The following is a 17,742-nucleotide window of genomic DNA, read 5'->3' on the forward strand; positions in this document are numbered from 1 at the left end:
TCAGGTCATGATCTCATGGGATACATACTGACAGCTCAGAGCCTGCATGGTGTTCTCCGTCCCTCCCTTTCTACCTCTCCCCCACGTCTGGGCACACTATCTCTCTCTCAAAATAGATAAACTTTAAAGAAAAATAAGTGGCATCCTTAAAACCAAGATGCTTTTAAAAATAAATTAATTAAAAGAAAAAATAAAATTCAACATACATTAAATATCTAAAAACTTCTTGTCGATGTAGAAATATTGCATCTATAGCATATGTCATACTAAACAGTAAAATATTGAAAACATCTTTAAAAACAGAAACAGTAAAAAACTAAGGTGCTACTTGAGGATTTGAACATTAGTGATAAAACTATAAGAAATGTAGGGTAATAACATGAAACTCAGGGAAGTGGCTACTTCTGGGCAGATATTATAAGCAAAGTGGGTAGTGGATACACAAATGGTCACGTTATTATTTTTTTTAAACTGTACACACAAATACACACAGGCACTGTACACACAAATGTAAAATATATTATTCACAGTGTGTTCACAGATGAACTGAAACAATGATTCATTCTGCAAATGTTAAGCAAAACAAGCATGAAGGCAAGGCTAAATAACACTATAACTACAACAGAAATTTAAATCATCTTCTCTTTCATTGGACAAGTTCAAGCTTGCCTCCATATAAGCCATATTTCTACACTAAACTCAGATAATACTTTAACACATTTGAAAATAAATTCTGAATAAATTGTTCGTGTCCCCAGGAGACTTAATGTGGAAGAGCTATATGCTGGACTCATTCTATTTCCTAAATACATCTATCACAATTAAAACTTTAGTGTTTAGGGACCCCCTCTCAAATCATTAGGTTTTTGTTTTTGTTTTAAGAAACCTTTGTAAGAGAAAAAAATCAATTCTTTAACAGTTACACAGTGGAGGGGAACAGCCCTTGTCAAATGAACTCATATTGATTGCAGAACTTTTCCTCTTTGTTCTACGCACATTAAACTCAGCACCCCAATTCTAAAGAAGTCTCACAGCAATGCTAGTTTGAGGTACCAGCAAGTACAGTTTCAGACTTTCTGCTTGGTCTGTTTAGGCATAGACACCTTAATGGACCCTGGGGCCAGAGTGGAAGCATCAAGGCTAATGAGTGGGAATTCCCAAGAGGATTTTTAAAAAATCCCTTTTTTTAATTGTGTTTTGTTTTGTTTGTTTTAATGTTGATTTATTTTTAAGAGAGGGAAGAGAGAAAGAGTGAGCAGGGGAGGGGCAGAGCTTGAGGGGGACAGAGGATCTAAAACGGGCTCCACCATGATGACAGTAGAGAGCCTGATGTCAGGCTCGAACTCAGACCCGTGAGATCATGACCTGAGCCAAAGGCAGACGCTTAACTGACTGAGCCACCCAGGCACTTCTAAAAATTTCTTTTTGAGTATGAGATGGGAGGTGGGGGAAGGCCTGATGTTGAGGGAGGAGTGTGCTTTTTGAATGTTCCTCTAAAGAACTTTCTGCACTTCAGGTTCCCAAAGAGATAAAATAGAAACCAGATTGAGTTCAGGTCCCACTAAGAAAAAAAAAAAGTAAAAGAAAAGAAGAAAGGAACTTGTGTGTTCTTTGAGTGGCTTCCAGGGGAGAAAACTATGTGTGAGTCTAGCAGGCACTCATTCCTTCTCTTTTTATCTTGTTGTATTTAAGGAAATAGAGACTAGAATATGTAGGTGGAGCTAGTAATGAAATCAGGTGCCCAGATTTTCATTCTGAACATATGAAGTATTATTTGCCTATGGCTAGGGTCCATGTTCTGAGTTACTGTAAACATTATTTTTAAATTCTGAAAAGCTCCTAGTTTCCCAAGGAATGTAATTTCCAATTCTACTTTTTTCATTGCTCAGGCTGGTGTGGAGATGCAACCATAATGCATAGTTCATGACTGTCAAGATCAAAAAGCCATTTCAAATTCCTCAGTGCTGAATTCCTCTGCTTCTTTAGAATTCTCTAGTAACTACTATACCAGGTCTCCAGGGACCTGTTAATTCTCCAGTGATGTCCAAGTTATTCCAAAGAGTCCACCTCCAGGCTTAGAGAAAAACAGCCAAAATGTTCTGATGGGGAAAGACCATCCCAATGAGTCCTCTATAAAAGTAGGCTGTTGGAAAGTCACCATCGCCTTCTTAAAAGGTCAGATAAATTACAGAGAGTCATTTCAAAGCATTTATATAAAGACAAAGGGCTTCAGAGAAGTCTAGGAGGAGATGGCTTTTTACTTGTAGATAAAGTAGGTTTCCCCTCTACTGCATATATTCTGAACAAATCCCTTTTCTTATTCTTTTACACCCTTCATATCTTATCCTCCACTCTCTACCCTCTAAAATGTTATCTTGCAAGTAGTGTCAGAGGGAAAAGGACTGTGGACCTGACCTTATAAAAGGGAAAGTTCTGACAAACACAGGATGACAGGGCTGGAGCTCCCTCTAGAGCCCATCCTGCGCTCGATGGAGGGGTCTCAGTAAAGTCAAGTGGGGCTAGGGAGATCCTGGCCCATTTCCCCATCTAAGTTTCATCTTGCTGGGGAGGACTTTCCGGCAGACTGAGAGGTCAGGAAGAGCAGAGCTAACCACTATGACCTCCAGGACACAGCTGGGACACTGCCTGGCAGTACTCACCAAGCGTCTCTCGACCAGCGTGTCTAAAAGCAGAGTCTGACTGAGCATCCCTATTTAACAAGTTCTCCTGTCCACCTCAACTCTACATATTTACTGCAAAAAGGATGTTGGCAGAGAATGTTCATTTATTCATTAATCAATTCAGTGGTTTGGGTCATCGTCATAGATGTAGCCATAACAAACTGATATTCTCCTTTTATAATAATCTGAGGACTTTAAACCTGAAGTGAAAGTAATAATGAGGCCATGTTGAGTTTGTTTTTCTTGCCTTCTTCAGGAAAACTAAAGAAATACAAGGAACTGGGGCACCTGGGTGGCTCAGTAGGTTGAGCATCTGACTCTTGATTTCAGCTCGGGTCATGATTTTATGTTTCCTAAGTTCAAGCCCCACATAGGGCTCTGCACTGACAGTGTGGAGCCTGCCTGGGATTCTCTCTCTCTGATCCTCCCCCACTCACTTTCACACACAAGTGTCTCCTTCTCTCTCACTCTCAAAATAAATAAAAAAACATTTAAGAAAAGATTCTTTAAAAAAAGAGTTTATGTTATCAGCATGTAGCTCTTCCATTTTATTTGCCTAGGGTAATGACTCAAAGTAACAAAAATGTATTTTGGAAATAATTTTGAACTGTTCAATAACTTCAGCTAAGCAAATGTAAAAAAGAAAGAAAGAAAGAAAGAAAGAAAAAAGAAGAAGCTATGTTTTGAAGGCAAGGTGGACCAGACAATCTTTGGATTATGTCACGACCTCAGTACGTAGGCATTCTTATTAAGTTCTTCTCAGATGATAGGGAGATATTATCAGATACTACTCAAATATCCATTCTTAAAGTGCTCTGTAAATACATTTATCGTAAATACTCCAGGTAAGTTCCCTTTCCCTATGAAAGGCATTATAGAGGGGCATCTGGGTGGCAGTCAGTTAAGCTTCTGACTCTTGATCCCAGCGCAGGTCTTGATCTCAGGATAATGAGTTCAAGCCCCACATTGGGTTCCACACTGGGTGTGGAGTGTACTTTAAAAAATTTTTAAGTTTTTTTTAAAGCATTATAGAAATCAAGTTAGCTTCACAATCTGTAACTAGATTTTCAAAGAGAAACTATAGGAATTCTATTTATCAAGTTTTATAATGACTTTTTCTTTCTTTGGTTGGCTTATTTTAATCCTCCATATTTTTATCTGTCATACAGGAAGTCTGATCATCTCTCTCTCTTTGAATAGCTTGATATTAGAATCTATTATAACTCCTGAGTGGTAGCGGAGGTGTGCAGCAGAACCTTAATCTTTCCTTTTTGGGAACTGAGATCGGCATACAGCTTTGGATTTGTTGCATATTCCAGCCTTCTGCTTGTCCTATGCCAAAATATTTTTAAGCATTGATGATATCAACTCCAACAGACTTTTGATATTATGAAATTCCACAGGCTTTGCAACCTTGAATTTCTTCTCGTCTTTTCTATTCCTATTTCATTTACCAGTGTCACTCTTCAATGTCCCTGTCATTCTCCACAGCTGGATCTTTTTGCCTATTTTTTTTTTTTTTGCCTATTTTTTAAATACTGAGCCTTCTGTCAATGATGATACACATTTCCCATTTTGATTTTTGAAACCTCACTCTTGATCTTCATTAAAACCAAAAACTGGGGGCACCTGGGTGGCTCAGTCAGTTAAGGGTCCAGCTTCTGATTTCAGTTCTGGTCATGATCTCAGTTTGCGGGACTGAGCCCCACATCAGGCTCTGTACTGATCACATGGAACCTGTTTGGAATTCTCTCTCCTCTTTCTCTGCCCCTCCCATGCATGCATGTGTGCACCCACACACGCATGCATTTTCTTTCTCTCTCAAAATAAATAAACATTAAAAATGGGGGAGAGGTATAGAGCACCCAGGCTATTTCCACAACGTGTCTCCAGACACTTAAGGAAATGGGTCTATGATGCATTATATACCAAAGCTAAGGCTGAGGTCCCTTCACACTTCTGTGTGCCATTGTTTTCTAATTGGACAAAGAATGAGGAGAACTCTCTTGATAAGTTAAGTTCTGCGTGTCCATTTCTGAGCTGAAGGCCTCTTTTCTGATCTACATTTATCACTCATTTCACTAACTTTCTCTACTCTGCCACTAGCCCTTCCACTGATGAGTCATAATCTCAAATTTTCATGCAATTAGACTAATTTCACTTGACCTATCACTTAGGATCCTTTCTCCTTTTCAGCACACACAGCCCCTACCATGCTGCAGATCCGGTTTTAGGAGTCTTAGAAAGATGTCAGAATCCTGGTATGCGAGACCCATTATGGAGATCTCATGTCAGCAACACTATTTCAGAAAGGTTACTTTTTTCGTTCATTCTGTCCAGTAGTAGTTTGGTAGGGTTCACGTCTATAGTGGTCAAAAAATTATTTTTCTCTTACAAATCTCTCATTTTTCTGTTTCATTTTAGCAGAGGACATGAGAAATGTGTTCAAAATTACTGTTAGGACAGTGTAAACTAAGGAATGGCACTCTGACCGTGTGTAATAGGTGCATCAGAGAATCATAATTATCATTTGAGAGCTGCATAATATTAATTATGTGGACATTAAGAATGCTGGCAGAGGTCATTTTGTTTATTTTTTAAATGCCCCAATGACTTTTCATAACAGTTTTACATTTAAGCCATCAAATAACTTGCTTACTATTTGCTAATATGAACCAGCCTCTTACTTTCTGTCATTATTAATATCTTCTTGTTATTATTAAGAATAAAGGTCAGCTCCTTGGTCTTTCCTCATATCAAATAAAAATTCCGGTTGACTCATTATAAGCAAAAATCACATTAATTAAAGCTGGTGCTGACCCCCAAAGTTCAACTATATTATGGAAATTACACTTTAAAACTCTCCCAGTTATCATGCCATTAAGCCCCCAAATTAGGGTTCTTTTGGGGAGTTTGCTCTTTACTTCACCTCAGTGTGATCTGAGGTTCTCTCTCCTCCTCTCCCTATAGCCTCACACCATACACAGAGGTGCCACATACTTCACCTACAGTTATGTGCTCTGTTCGCTTCTTTGTGTTTTTTTTTAAATTTTTTTAATGTTTATTTATTTTTGAGAGAGAAAGAGACACAGAGTGCAAGCAGGGGAGGGGCAGAGAGAGAGGGAGACACAGAATCTGAAGCAGGCTCCAGGCTCTGAGCTGTCAGCACAGAGCCCAAAGTGGGGCTCAAAGTGGGGATGAATGGTTAGATTATGACCTGAGCCAAACTCGGACAGTTAACCGACTGAAGCACCCAGGCACCCCTCTTCCTTTCCTCATTTAAAATATTGTTCACTTTGAAAGATTCCTAAGATATGTACATAAAATGCAATATACCGGCCTGGCCTCTGGATTCTCTGATCACAATATGATACCAAATACAAGCACTAATCTCTAAATAATTGTTTTCATGTTAAGTATCTGATAACCACACTCTGGTTAAGTATTTATTTACTTATTTATTTGTTGCTTAGTAAAAGTATATAAGCGCCTTGTTAACATTTTTACAACAGAAAAAAAAAGCTGTTAAATGTGCAGCCTTGCACCAAGACAAAAAACACCTAACAATATACTTCATGGGCTATATGGGGTCTGTTATTTTTCACAGATGTTCACTTAAAATCCCGCTGTTACAAAAATCATTTGTTTTGACATTCACATTAATATATTTTTCAACATCTCTTCAACTGTCACATCCCTTGTCATGCTGCATAGAAGCAAAAAAAAAAAAAAAAAAGAGAGAGAGAGAGAGAGAAAGAAGAGAAAGAAAACAGTTTCTGAATTCTCATTTTAAATCACTTTCTTATAAGTGTGATTTGGTAAATAGAAAATTCTTATAGGTGGAACATACTGTTAGAAAATGAAAACTTCCCTCACCAGTTGTGCACACTCTTCCCTCTGCATCTGGGCGAGTGTGTGGAATCCTGAGAGCCAGCAAGTCCTAGCTGTGTTTCCTCTTCTGAGACCTGCGTCACAGCTCTGCCACCTGTCTGAGCAGATCTTGCAGGATCCCTGGCAGGTCCAAGAACAGATCCGCAATGATGCCCAGAAGGAGAAATGGAAAGTCTGCAAGACCCATCCTCTCCTGTCTGGATTGCTCCTGAAGGTATGGAAGGAAATTCAATCTGGAAAAGGGTCCCTGCTCTTAGGAAAGCCTGATCTTGTGATTCTTACATAAAACCTCCATTTTGAATGATTTCTTTTTTCATGAGAAGTCAAATGAAGAAAAGGAAAAACTTGGTGAACCCTAAGATATAATTGATTATGTCCTATGGTTGTAATAAAGACCATTACCCTTGCATCAGAAAAGACCCCCAGTTGGGAGTAAGTTCATCATGAATTAGGCTGTCAGGTCACAATCACTGCTGTCAAAGAATGGTGGAAGAGATCCTTTAGTGCAATCACTGCTACAAAACAATGAGAAAGATGAGCTTTGCTCATCTTTGACATTCACTACTCAACAGAGCATGTGGGAAATTTTAAATCTCCCCTTTCATCCTTTGCTCCATTAATCATTCATTCTTTCTTCTACTCATGAACAATTTATTGAATATCTACTATTCAGTACATGACATGCACATACTACTGTGTGCCAAGACACAGCAGTGACAACACAAGAACAGTAATCATACCCAACACTCATAGAGTGCTTGCTTACCATGCACCAGGCACTGATCTCAGTGTATACATTAGCTCTTTAATCCTTGCACCAATCACCTGAGATAAGTACACGTACATGCCAACTTTACAGATGAGCAACTGAAATACAGAGAAATTAATTCCCTGGGTCATACAGTCATGAGTGTCAGAGCCAGGTTTGAAACCCACATCTTTTCACACCAGTGTCCAGATCTTGACCTTTATGCAATATGAAGAAAAACAGACATGGCTTTATGGAAATTTCCATGTGCTGGAGAAGACAGACATTAAACAAATGCACAAACAACTCTATCATCTTAAATGTTGATAAGATATATAAGAAAAGAGCAAGGTGCCATGAGACAGTATCATAAAATATTGCAAAACTCCTCTTGCAAGCTAAAAAATGCAATGATTATCTCTGATGATTTTCTTCTCACCTAAACAACAGTTATAAAATTTAAAAAAGGAAGTTGGCTACAAAGAGCTGAGAAAAACTAAGGCAAGGAATCAGGGGAAAGTGACTAAGCAATGCAGCCCTTAACCCATGCCACACAGCCTCATCATCTTGGTGGCCCTTCTTGTTGCTATACTCCAAAGAGCGAGGAGGTGGCAAACGCAATCCCTTTGCCTAAACTTATCTCTCCTGAATAAAGAAATCCAACCTGGAGCTGGTGCCCTTCTTCACAGATGAAAGCAATTACCCTTCATCTGCTGCTTTTGACCAAGAAGTCCATGGTGGATGTCTAAAAAACCATAAATTTTACCTTAATGCCCTAGCATATTTTTTAAGTTCATTCATTTATTTTGAGAGAGAGAAAGCACAAACAGGGAAGGGGCAGAGAGAAAGGAGAGGGAGAAAATCCCAAGCAGGCTCCCCATTGTCAGTGCAGAGCCCGATGTGGGGTTCAGACTCAAAAACCGTGAGATCATGGCCTGAGCCAAAGTCCGACTCTTAAGCAACTGAACCACCCAGGCACCCCTAGCTTAGTTTGTTTTTTTAAAGACTTTTTATTTTTAAGTAATCCTCACGCCCACCGTGGGATTTGAACTTACAACCTCAAGATCAAGAGGCACGTGCTCTAATGACTAAGCCAGCCAGGCACCCTTTAATGCTTTAGCTTCTTTAGCTTATTAAAAAAAGATAAGACTTCTTTGGTCTATAACAGTTAACACTTGTGCTTCTAGGGAAAATTCCAGACATGGTAAAACAAATAAACAAAACAACACCTTTATGAGACTTGGCTATTAATAGACGTGAAAATAGACGGAAACACTGATTTAAAGAGCAAGAACACGGAAGCAGAGAATCAAGTTCCCAGAGCAACAAAATTCCCTTTACATCTGATTTTTTAAATCTTGACTTCATTAGGGGCGCCTGGGTGGCTTAGTCGGTTAAGCATCCGACTTTCCCTTAGGTCATGATCTCGCGGTTCGTGGGTTCGAGCCTCGTGTCAGGCTCTGGGTTGACTGCCAGCTCAGAGCCTGGAGCCTGTTTCAGAGTCTGTGACTCCCTCTCTCTCTGACCCTCCCCTGCTCACGCTGTCTCTCTCTCTCTCTCTCTCCTAGAAATAAAAATAAAATAAAATCTTGACTTTATTATGTACTTGACCAGTTACAGATCTACCCCTTTCTTTTTAGTGTGAGAGAAATCATACAGAAAGAATAAAAGTCTCTTTTCTTCTCATGAAGTTGTCTTTCTGTAAATTAGGAAAGCTTTGCATCTCCGATTTCTATTACTTATTCTATGTGTTATTTTTATGTCTTCAGTCTTAATATTAGACATGGTCCGTAAGTATAGAATTACATCTAGAAGTAGTGTGACATACTAGCTCCTAATTCGGCAACTTCACTCTACTGAGGTTAATAATGATTTACAGGGGAGAGCAAGAGGGACAGAACAAGGTGTTCATAATAGCACCATTAATTATGTGCTTCGCATATCTAGATAGAAGAGCAGCATCATTTTCAGGTCCAATAAATTAAGTACTTTTTCTAGTTCCTTGTTCAGAATCATAATAAGGATAACTCTTAATGCTGTGTTGCCCCAAGAAAGTCTCCTGCTTCCTCATCTTCTTATCATTTCACATGGGATTTTAGGTTCTACTTGGCTCTGATTTATGTTACTACGTGAAAATGCTTAGATACCTAAATACACAAGTTAATCACTTGACTTCCAATGAGGGTTAAACAGTCTCTAATAAGCAAATAGCACATTAAGCGTCATCGATCATAGCTTGCAAATTACACTTGAGATTTGCCTAGGTACAGTTAAATTATAAGCATGAAAAGGCAGAACATGAGAGGGGAATGGTCTAAAGGTTAGAACCTAAACTTTGAGAATAACTTACATTATGCTAAATTTCTTGTTGGTGTCATGAGACTTCAAAAAAGAAAACCACATTACATGTGACATCTTATTTTAAATGCTTTTTAAATTAATTATTTATTAAGTAAGCTCCATACTCAATGTGGAACTTGAACTCATGACCCTGAGATCAAGAGTTGCATGTTCTACCGACTAAGCCAGCCAGGGGCTCCTAAATGTGACATTCTTCAAAAATATCTTCTATATCCCACTCCTTAAAAATCTGTGAACATAACTTTTATTCTTAACTGCCTCATCATCATAATCCATTCTTCCTTAATTAATATATTTGATCAATAAATAAAATTATGTCTTTCTGTGGTTTATCTAGGAATAAAATACCAAATAAATTGCAAAGAAAGGTTTTAAAAAGTATGCCTAGAACCTAAAGTTCTGGACTGCTCCAAAAATGAAGTAAATGTCCACATATCTTCATTAGCACAAAGGCCATCATCACATTTTATGATATTGGAAACAGGATTGTGTATCTATGTCAAATTTCTGAAAACACCACATCATATTTCATCACCCCAGAATGATTCCTCTGTGCTCTATTCCAGGAAAAGGAATGGGAAAAAAAACCAAAAAAAAAAAAAAAAAAAAACCCCACCATAATAGTTGTAGTTGCATTAACTTCAAAGCTGGCAATTCTGTCCCAAAGATTGTTTTCTTTCCTTTTTCAAATAAGACAAAAACAAAAAAAGCTTGGGTTCAGAGTATGGAAACTCATAAAAATAAAATATTTAAGAATATGTTGCTGAGAAATCACCCACAAATTACTTTCAGACCTTCAAAAAACAATCTACTTTGAATCACCAGTTTAAATAGGTCATTTAACTTAGAAAAATTAAAATTAGCTGTGCAGGGTCAATTTCTTTTCTAAAAAACAGCTGCATCCTCAGAGTTCTCTTGTCGTCAAAGTCAAACCAGAGCCAAATGTCAAGAAGAACTACAATATATGACTTTATTCCAAATCTCAAAGTTAGTCTGCTCTTGAAACGGCCATAAAAGTTAACATTATCTATTAAAACAGAGAGTCTGTGGGGTGCTTGGAGCATTTCAGGAGGATAATGGTATGGGGGCAGAGGTCCTCTCCCAAGGCTCATTTCTTGCCTCTCACCTGCACATGTTCCCAGAACATGGCAAATCAAAATCAGCCGAGACATACTTCATACAAAGCAAATACTTCCATAATACAAGTTTACGCTCCCACAAGTTTCTCTTATGTCAACCAGCAATATAAAAGATCATGAACCTTCATGTTCTTGTCCAACACCTTTAAGGACTTCATCATCCTGGTAAACTCAGGGATCAGATCCCTAACTCCCCCCCAAAAAAACCTCCCCAGGCATAAGAATAAGTACAAAATCCTGAAGGTAACATAAGCCTTAAAGAATGAGAACAATAAAACCAAACACAAATGAGACCATTTGACTGTCTGATATAGCCCATGTTCTTGCACAACCAGATCACCCATAAAATCAAAAGAACCCAACAATGTTGGAACAGGAGGGTGTCAACTGTTGGACCAAAGAGGCTGCCTTTAGAAGGCAGGGCGTCCAAGGTGCCTACCAGAGTGGGAATCCCATCTCAGGAAGGAGAGAAAGGAATCAGTTTTGTTTCATGACTCTCCATTGCCTCCGGGAAACGCACCCCCATCCTTTCTGGGTTAAAAGTAACTTTAAGGCTCGGAAAAAAGTACTTTTCATGTTGTCTAGCTAGCAACATTCTATCAACCACAGGCAAAAAGTGATCAGAAATGCTAATGGAACAGGTTTTCCTCTCAGCCCACGTCCCTAAAGCCACTTCCCCAAAATGAAATCTTGAGAATTCTGGATTCCCTCAAGATCTCTGCTTAAGGATTTAATGTAAGGACCTTTGCCGACGAGGAAGCAAACTGAAGACTTGACGTTAACATTTTGGGTTATTGCTAAAAGGAGCATGCTAAGCTACATTTTTCTTAGAAGGGTGAAACCCACAACAGAATTAGCATCTACTCATTTCCAGATGGAAGATAAAATTTTTATAACTTGCCCGGGACGGAGTGAAACAGTTTCACTCCAGCACCACCCCCTCATGAAGCAATGACAGAAACAGTCCCAGGGAGGCACAGGGCAGGATGACTCTCCTTCCACTACAGCCTCTCCAAATCCGCTTTTCGCCATGCTGGGTCAGTCCCCCTTCTTAGTCCCTCAGCTCGCGCCCTAAGCGGCCGGCCCCTACTCGCCATCTCCGGCTCGCAGCTGACTCGGCTCAGCAACCGCCCTTCCGCGCGTCCCCCTGGGCGGCGTCCCCCGAGCAGGGGAGGTTCTGGAAAGCCCGGGACAACGCGCGGGGGCCGGGCTGGGGAACCTCCGGGGTTCCGGCAGCCCAGGCTCCTGCCCCCACCTCGCCCCCACCCCACGCCGGAGCGGATTAAGTTGCTCTGCACCCCGCGGCGCGCAGGGCCCCCGCCCCTCCCACTCCCGCCCCTCCAGGCTCCGGCGCCCGGCGATCCCCCAGCCTCCGCTGAGGTGAGCGAGCACTCACCGGAGGTGAGCTGCATCCAGGCACAGATCTTGTACACCGTAGCCGTGTTGCAGAAGAAGAAGAGGGTGAAGCAGACGATGCAGGCGATGATGAGCATCATGGAGAGGCCGATGAAGAAGGAGGCGGCTTTGAAGGCGCCCGAGGGCAGCGTGGAGAAGTCCGTGAAGCTGCCCCTGCAGGTCAGCTCCCGGGAGAAGCCGTTGCCGATGCAGTAGTGGAAGAGCCCGAAATAGCCGGCTTGCGGGGTGTCCACGCCGTCGCCAATCCAGTAGGGCTGGATGAAGCACACCACGTTGACGATGGCAAAGCAGATGGTGAAGATGGCCCACAGCACGCCGATGGCCCGCGAGTTCCGCACATAGTTGGTGTGGTACAGCTTGGCAGCCTCCTGAGCCGGGAGCATCGCGGCGGCGGCGGCAGCGACGGCGGCTCCGGGCATTCTCCCCCTCCTCCTCCTCCTCCTCCTCCTCCTCCTCCTCCTCCTCCTCCTCCGCCTCCCCCCGCCTCTCCGCGCTCTGGAGACACACTCACCGAGCCGCGCGCGCTGCAACTCCCCTGCCTCTGCCTCAGCCCAGCAGCGCCAGTTTCAGAGTCTGCATCCTCGCTCCCGGAAGGAGGGCGGGGGAGCGCGGAGCACCCCTCCGGCTCGCCTGGCACAGCCTCCCCCCCCCCCCTCCCTTCCTCCCTCCTGGCCCGGGCTCCAGCCCTCCTCGCCGCCCTCCACCCCTCTTCCCGCCGCCGCCGCCGCTGCAGCTGCTGCAGCTGAAGGCGGCAAATCCCGCGCGGGGCAGTGTGGCGCGCGAGCTCTGGCGCCCCCCACTCCGCTTCCCGCCTTCCGCCCCATCCCCCGCCCCGCCGGCCGCCCCGGGGCGTGGAGGACCGCGACCACCCTGGGACGCCCCTCGAGTGGTGGGCGTGTGTCGGAGAAGCGGGCCTGGAGTTGGGGAAGGGGGGGGGGGTTGGAATCTAAGGAGCCAGCGGGAGCACCACAGGGATCCTAGAGGCGATCCCAGGATCCCGGTTGGTGTTAGGGAGAGGGCGTGGGAGGCTGGTTCAGGGAGCATTTCTGCACCGCACAGCAACGTGCTTCGACCTCTGCATCTTTGCGGAGGCGCGAGGGGCCGAGCGGCAGGTGCAGGCAAGAGACGCCAGGAAGAGGAGACGTACTGCCCCCCAGAGCCTCTCTGTTACGACCACAGAACTGCCCCCTGGCTAACTCCTCGGTTGGGAGGTGTTCCACGAGGTGGAGACAGGAGAAGTTGGACAGGAGCCTCGCAGACAATCATGTAAAAGGCGCACCTCAGGGGTGGTCTAATAGCTGCTCTACTGAGCTTGTTCCTCTTCGCGTTTCCCCCCCTCCATGTAGCCGACAGAACTGTCGCCAGTGGATGCCCTATACTTTCCCTTAAGTCAGGTCGTTTTCCCCACAAATCCTGCCGTAGATGGAGCCTGCGGGATATGCAAGTGACTGTGTCACAGAAACGGGTAGGTTGTCTGAAAACACTGGGTACTCTGGCTAGTGTGGTGTTTCTTAAGCAAATACTCATTGGCATCTGTTCTGCGTCTAGGTACTGTGCGGAGTGCTAAGGATACAATGAAGAAGACAGCAGACGATTGTTTTCATTGTCCAGGTATCTCTCACAGCCCAGAGCTCCAGCTAGCCAGAGAGTTGCTTTCAAGTAATTTTCCCGTGAACTATCCACGGGGTAATTCCTTACAGTTTCATGTAGCATTGCTGTTTTACACCTGCACTTTGTACTGTTTCCTAGGCTTAATGTTTTCCCTTTACAGTCATTTTGTTGCTCTTTTAACAGTCTCTGCCTTTCAGTCTCCATTTCCTTATTTCCATTGGCTACCCTTTTGTTTTCTTCTGATTCTGATGCAAAGAAACATGTAACTGCCTCCCTTCCCCACTCAAAGCAGTGAAACCAGAATGCTCAATACCAGCTGACGACATTGGTGATAAGCCATTTTGGCCCAGGTGACCATTGAATTCTCTGAGCAGAAAACAAAAGAATTCTGTTAAAATCTGACCCCTAAGTCTACACTCACTTCCATATTTTTCATGATGAAAAACATATAGGCTCCTTGATATCATCTTGCCATTATGCCCAAAATGCCCACCTTACAAGAGCATGAGAAACAGGGCATATCAGGTGGAATATGAAACTACCAGGAATGGATAGGAAAGCTTAGAATGGTCCAATGGGGGCAGAGGGTGTTGGGGAGGAAGGAAGAAAAGCTCCAAAAGGCACTCTGCTGCATAAATACCTATTACTTGGAAGAGGATTCAGGTCATACCCTAAGTGACGAAGACCAACCATGCCCATCATCTGATAACCCAAAGATTGGAGATTGTATGGAAAGAGGGAGAGAGTGGAAATAGGAATACAGGATGCACAGGATGATGAAGGAGCTATTGTTGAAACTGGGAAAGAATCTAAAGGATTAGTGTTGCAATCTTACATTCAGTTTGGCCTATAAGCATGAAATTCCAGTGTTACAATTCCAGGTTCTTTAGGCAGGTCTTTGGAAATCGAGAGGACAGAATTAAACAGGAGTATAAGGCCTGGAAGTTTAGGTGACTAAGAACTCTTTGCAAGGATGATTGTAGACTCTCAGAAGATCTTTAGAAAATCAGAGGCATTTGGGGGAGGTAGGGATGATGACCTAAATATGAGCCAGCCCAATATAACACTTGCAAGCCTCTAAAAATATAATTCACAATGATGCATCATCAGTGCATTGGTTGCAACGGAGGGTCAGAACTTCCGTTAGGTTTCATTTGTCTTAACTCCCCTGAAGTTGCTGGCAAATCAGAAAATCAGAAGAGTTTTAGTATGGAAGAAAGAAGAGGGAAGGTGAGGGTAATCAGATTTATGGGGCCATCTGGCAGGCCATGTGTCCCAGGGGCAGACATAGCTTTACAGCATGAACTGACAGTAATTTCTAGTGATTCTCCCAAGCCCTCAAATCCCCCTAAACCTGCTTGTATGAAGTGGTCTTTCTTTAAAATCAATGCCTAAAAGAGATCTTACTGCTCCCATGGGGTAGTTGGGATGGAAGGTTGCTGAGAGGGAAAAGTCTGAGAATCAAAAAGCCTGGCTTAGACCTCAGTGCTTAAATTGCCTTTATAGGACAGAGAAAAGACTGGTGAGTGACTCAGATTCAAATGTTGTGATTCAAAGAGCTCTTCCATTTGAGTCATACCCAAGGAGAGCCCTATTCTTATTCCAGGTTTGGAATTGCCTCTAGGTGCTCAGAATCGCTACACCAAAAAAAATAAAAACAAAAAAACAAAAAACAAAAACAAACAAAAACAAACAAACAAAAGAAAAACCCACCACACTTAAGGTGTCCACTCTTGTCCACAGCAACGAGGAAGGGACTGGTGGTGTTGGTGTCTTGCAGAATTAAAGTGCTCCCATCGATTCCCCTGAGAACTTGAGTTGTTGCTCCTTGAAGTGAGGGATCAGTCAGGGATGAACCGAATGCTGCCAATGACCCTGCTCCCTACCTTTATCCTGCCCTGCACCACAGCAGATTTCCAGGATAAGCAGGGTCTCCCAAGACTCTCAGAACTAGGGATGAACTAGAACTGCTCTAAACACTTTAGTTGCCATCACTGAATGCAGATTGTTCTTCTACATCTTCCCAAATCCTTCCGTTGTCCATCCCAACCTTGCCCTTGCCCTTGCCCTTTGCAAGCAGAAACCCCAGAGGCAAGATTGTCCCAAAACTAAATCTAAACTTCTATCTGACATCATGCAAACTTGAGGAGTTCAGACAGCTAAGCACCTGGGCAGCTCATTACATCCATCAAATAGGATGTGACCAGGAAAGCTGTTTGGGGGAAGAGGAAATAATAAAACTAGCTTGATTCATGCTAAGAAGTTACTATTGATAGAAGAGTATTTTGAAACTATAACATGATTCATATGTGCTAAATAACTAGTAGAAGTCAGTGTCACTGACAGCCTCAAATTAGACATACTGAACACTCAAATCTCAAACTTCACTGTTATAAATGTTTTTCTCTTACTGCCACAAAGAGTCAGTAGTGAGACCCACTCTTTTCCCAAATTGTTTCTTAATGAATGCTAGGACCACAAAACAGAAAACAACGAAAGAAGAATAGTTGGACTGTGTAACACAATTAAAAGGATTCTGGGTAAGTTAAACGATGAACTGTTTTGATCCCAAACTAATCTGTGATGGCTTGAGAAAGTGTGAAAGCCTTGGGAGGCAAAAGACAGGGTCCAGAAGCAATACCATCTCTGACTAACTGGGAGAGCCTGAGGCTCTTGGGGCCTCATTTTCTCATCTCTAAAATTATGATGAGGGAAAGAGGATATCAGATGAATTCCAAGGTCGCTTTCTGCAGTAGAATTCTATTCTGTTCTACAAAGATTATTCTAGGATGACTTTGCAAAAAAAAGATAAAACCCAGTACCTGCAGAAAAAATGAGGCAAGACCTAACAAGAGATATCAGACTCATGATGCAGACATTTTATTTGAAATTGAAAAACCCTTTCTGAAATCCAATTGTTATAATTTTTTCAGGCAATCGGTACTTAGTGTTTTCAGGTAAGTCATTGCTATGACCTTGGAAAATGGAGAAAGAGATGATTTCTAAAATCTGCTATTTAATCAATTTCTAGGGCTATTACCAAGGTCAGTATCAGATCCCACTCCAGAATATAGACTCTAATAATGAATCTCTTTTCTGTGACCAAGGATTTCCCTCTGCCTCTGTCCTCCTTAGTTCTTTTTTAGGGCTTTTCAGACATCAGGAAACACCTCTTAGTGAATCAGTCACTAGGTCAGCAGTGGCAATCAAATGCATTGAGTGTTTCAATGCCCCCTGCAAATCAAGATCACATTGATCACAAGGCTCTGATTTCATGCCACCTTAGTCTATACCACTTGCAAAGAGATGTGAGCTCCACATGAAGAAGTGGGAAATAGGAACATCAGTCATTCTCCTTATTTCCCTTTGTCCTCTCTTCTCCCCACCCCAGCCCCTCCCCACTTTTCTGCTATTTTGAATTGGATTCTAAGAATCACTCCTTTTATAAGTTCTTTTCACTTTTCTAAAACTTAGCTAAGAATATAAGATGTTTTCCCATAGGCTGAACACATCTACACTTTGTTCCTGAAGAGCCATCTCTCTGTTAACCTTTGTAAGCCCTTGATGATTTCAGAACAATTCTTTGTGAGGGTACGTAGTGACTTATATTGAATAAAATACTATAGGAGCATAATCGTCATTTGAGGTATGATTTTTTTAAGTCTGTAATGAAGCCATTATTATATTAAAGTTTCCAGTTCGGTATGTATGTTATATTCTCTTTCAATGTAGCACTCCTTGGGTCTTCCTGATTTTTAAAGAAAACAAGTCTATCTACTGTTAATTCTGAAACTGTTTCATGGAGTTTCCCATGCAAGGTGCACCTTGTTTGATACCTCCATTTGGAATATCTACCCTGTAGTTTCAGTTTAGGGCTCATATTTGGAACTACGGC

General features: G+C 42.2%; 1 protein-coding gene across 1 annotated transcript; it reads right to left on the reverse strand.

Moving 5' to 3' along the window:
• Nucleotides 1-11,821: 11,821 nt before the first annotated feature.
• On the reverse strand, nucleotides 11,822-12,655 carry LOC120226285 (LHFPL tetraspan subfamily member 3 protein-like). Its single transcript, XM_039224459.1, has one exon. The coding sequence runs from the start codon at nucleotides 12,653-12,655 to the stop codon at nucleotides 11,822-11,824; it is 834 nt and encodes a 277-aa protein (XP_039080390.1).
• Nucleotides 12,656-17,742: the final 5,087 nt, after the last annotated feature.

Source organism: Hyaena hyaena, unplaced genomic scaffold (assembly GCF_003009895.1).
Source record: "Hyaena hyaena isolate Hyena2069 unplaced genomic scaffold, ASM300989v1 scaffold_1643, whole genome shotgun sequence".
Lineage (NCBI taxonomy): Eukaryota > Metazoa > Chordata > Mammalia > Carnivora > Hyaenidae > Hyaena > Hyaena hyaena.

Coding starts and splice junctions, on each gene's coding strand:
- LOC120226285 (XM_039224459.1), bottom strand. CDS start 12,655: ATGCCCGGAGCCGCCGTCGCTGCCGCCGCCGCCGCGATGCTCCCGGCT.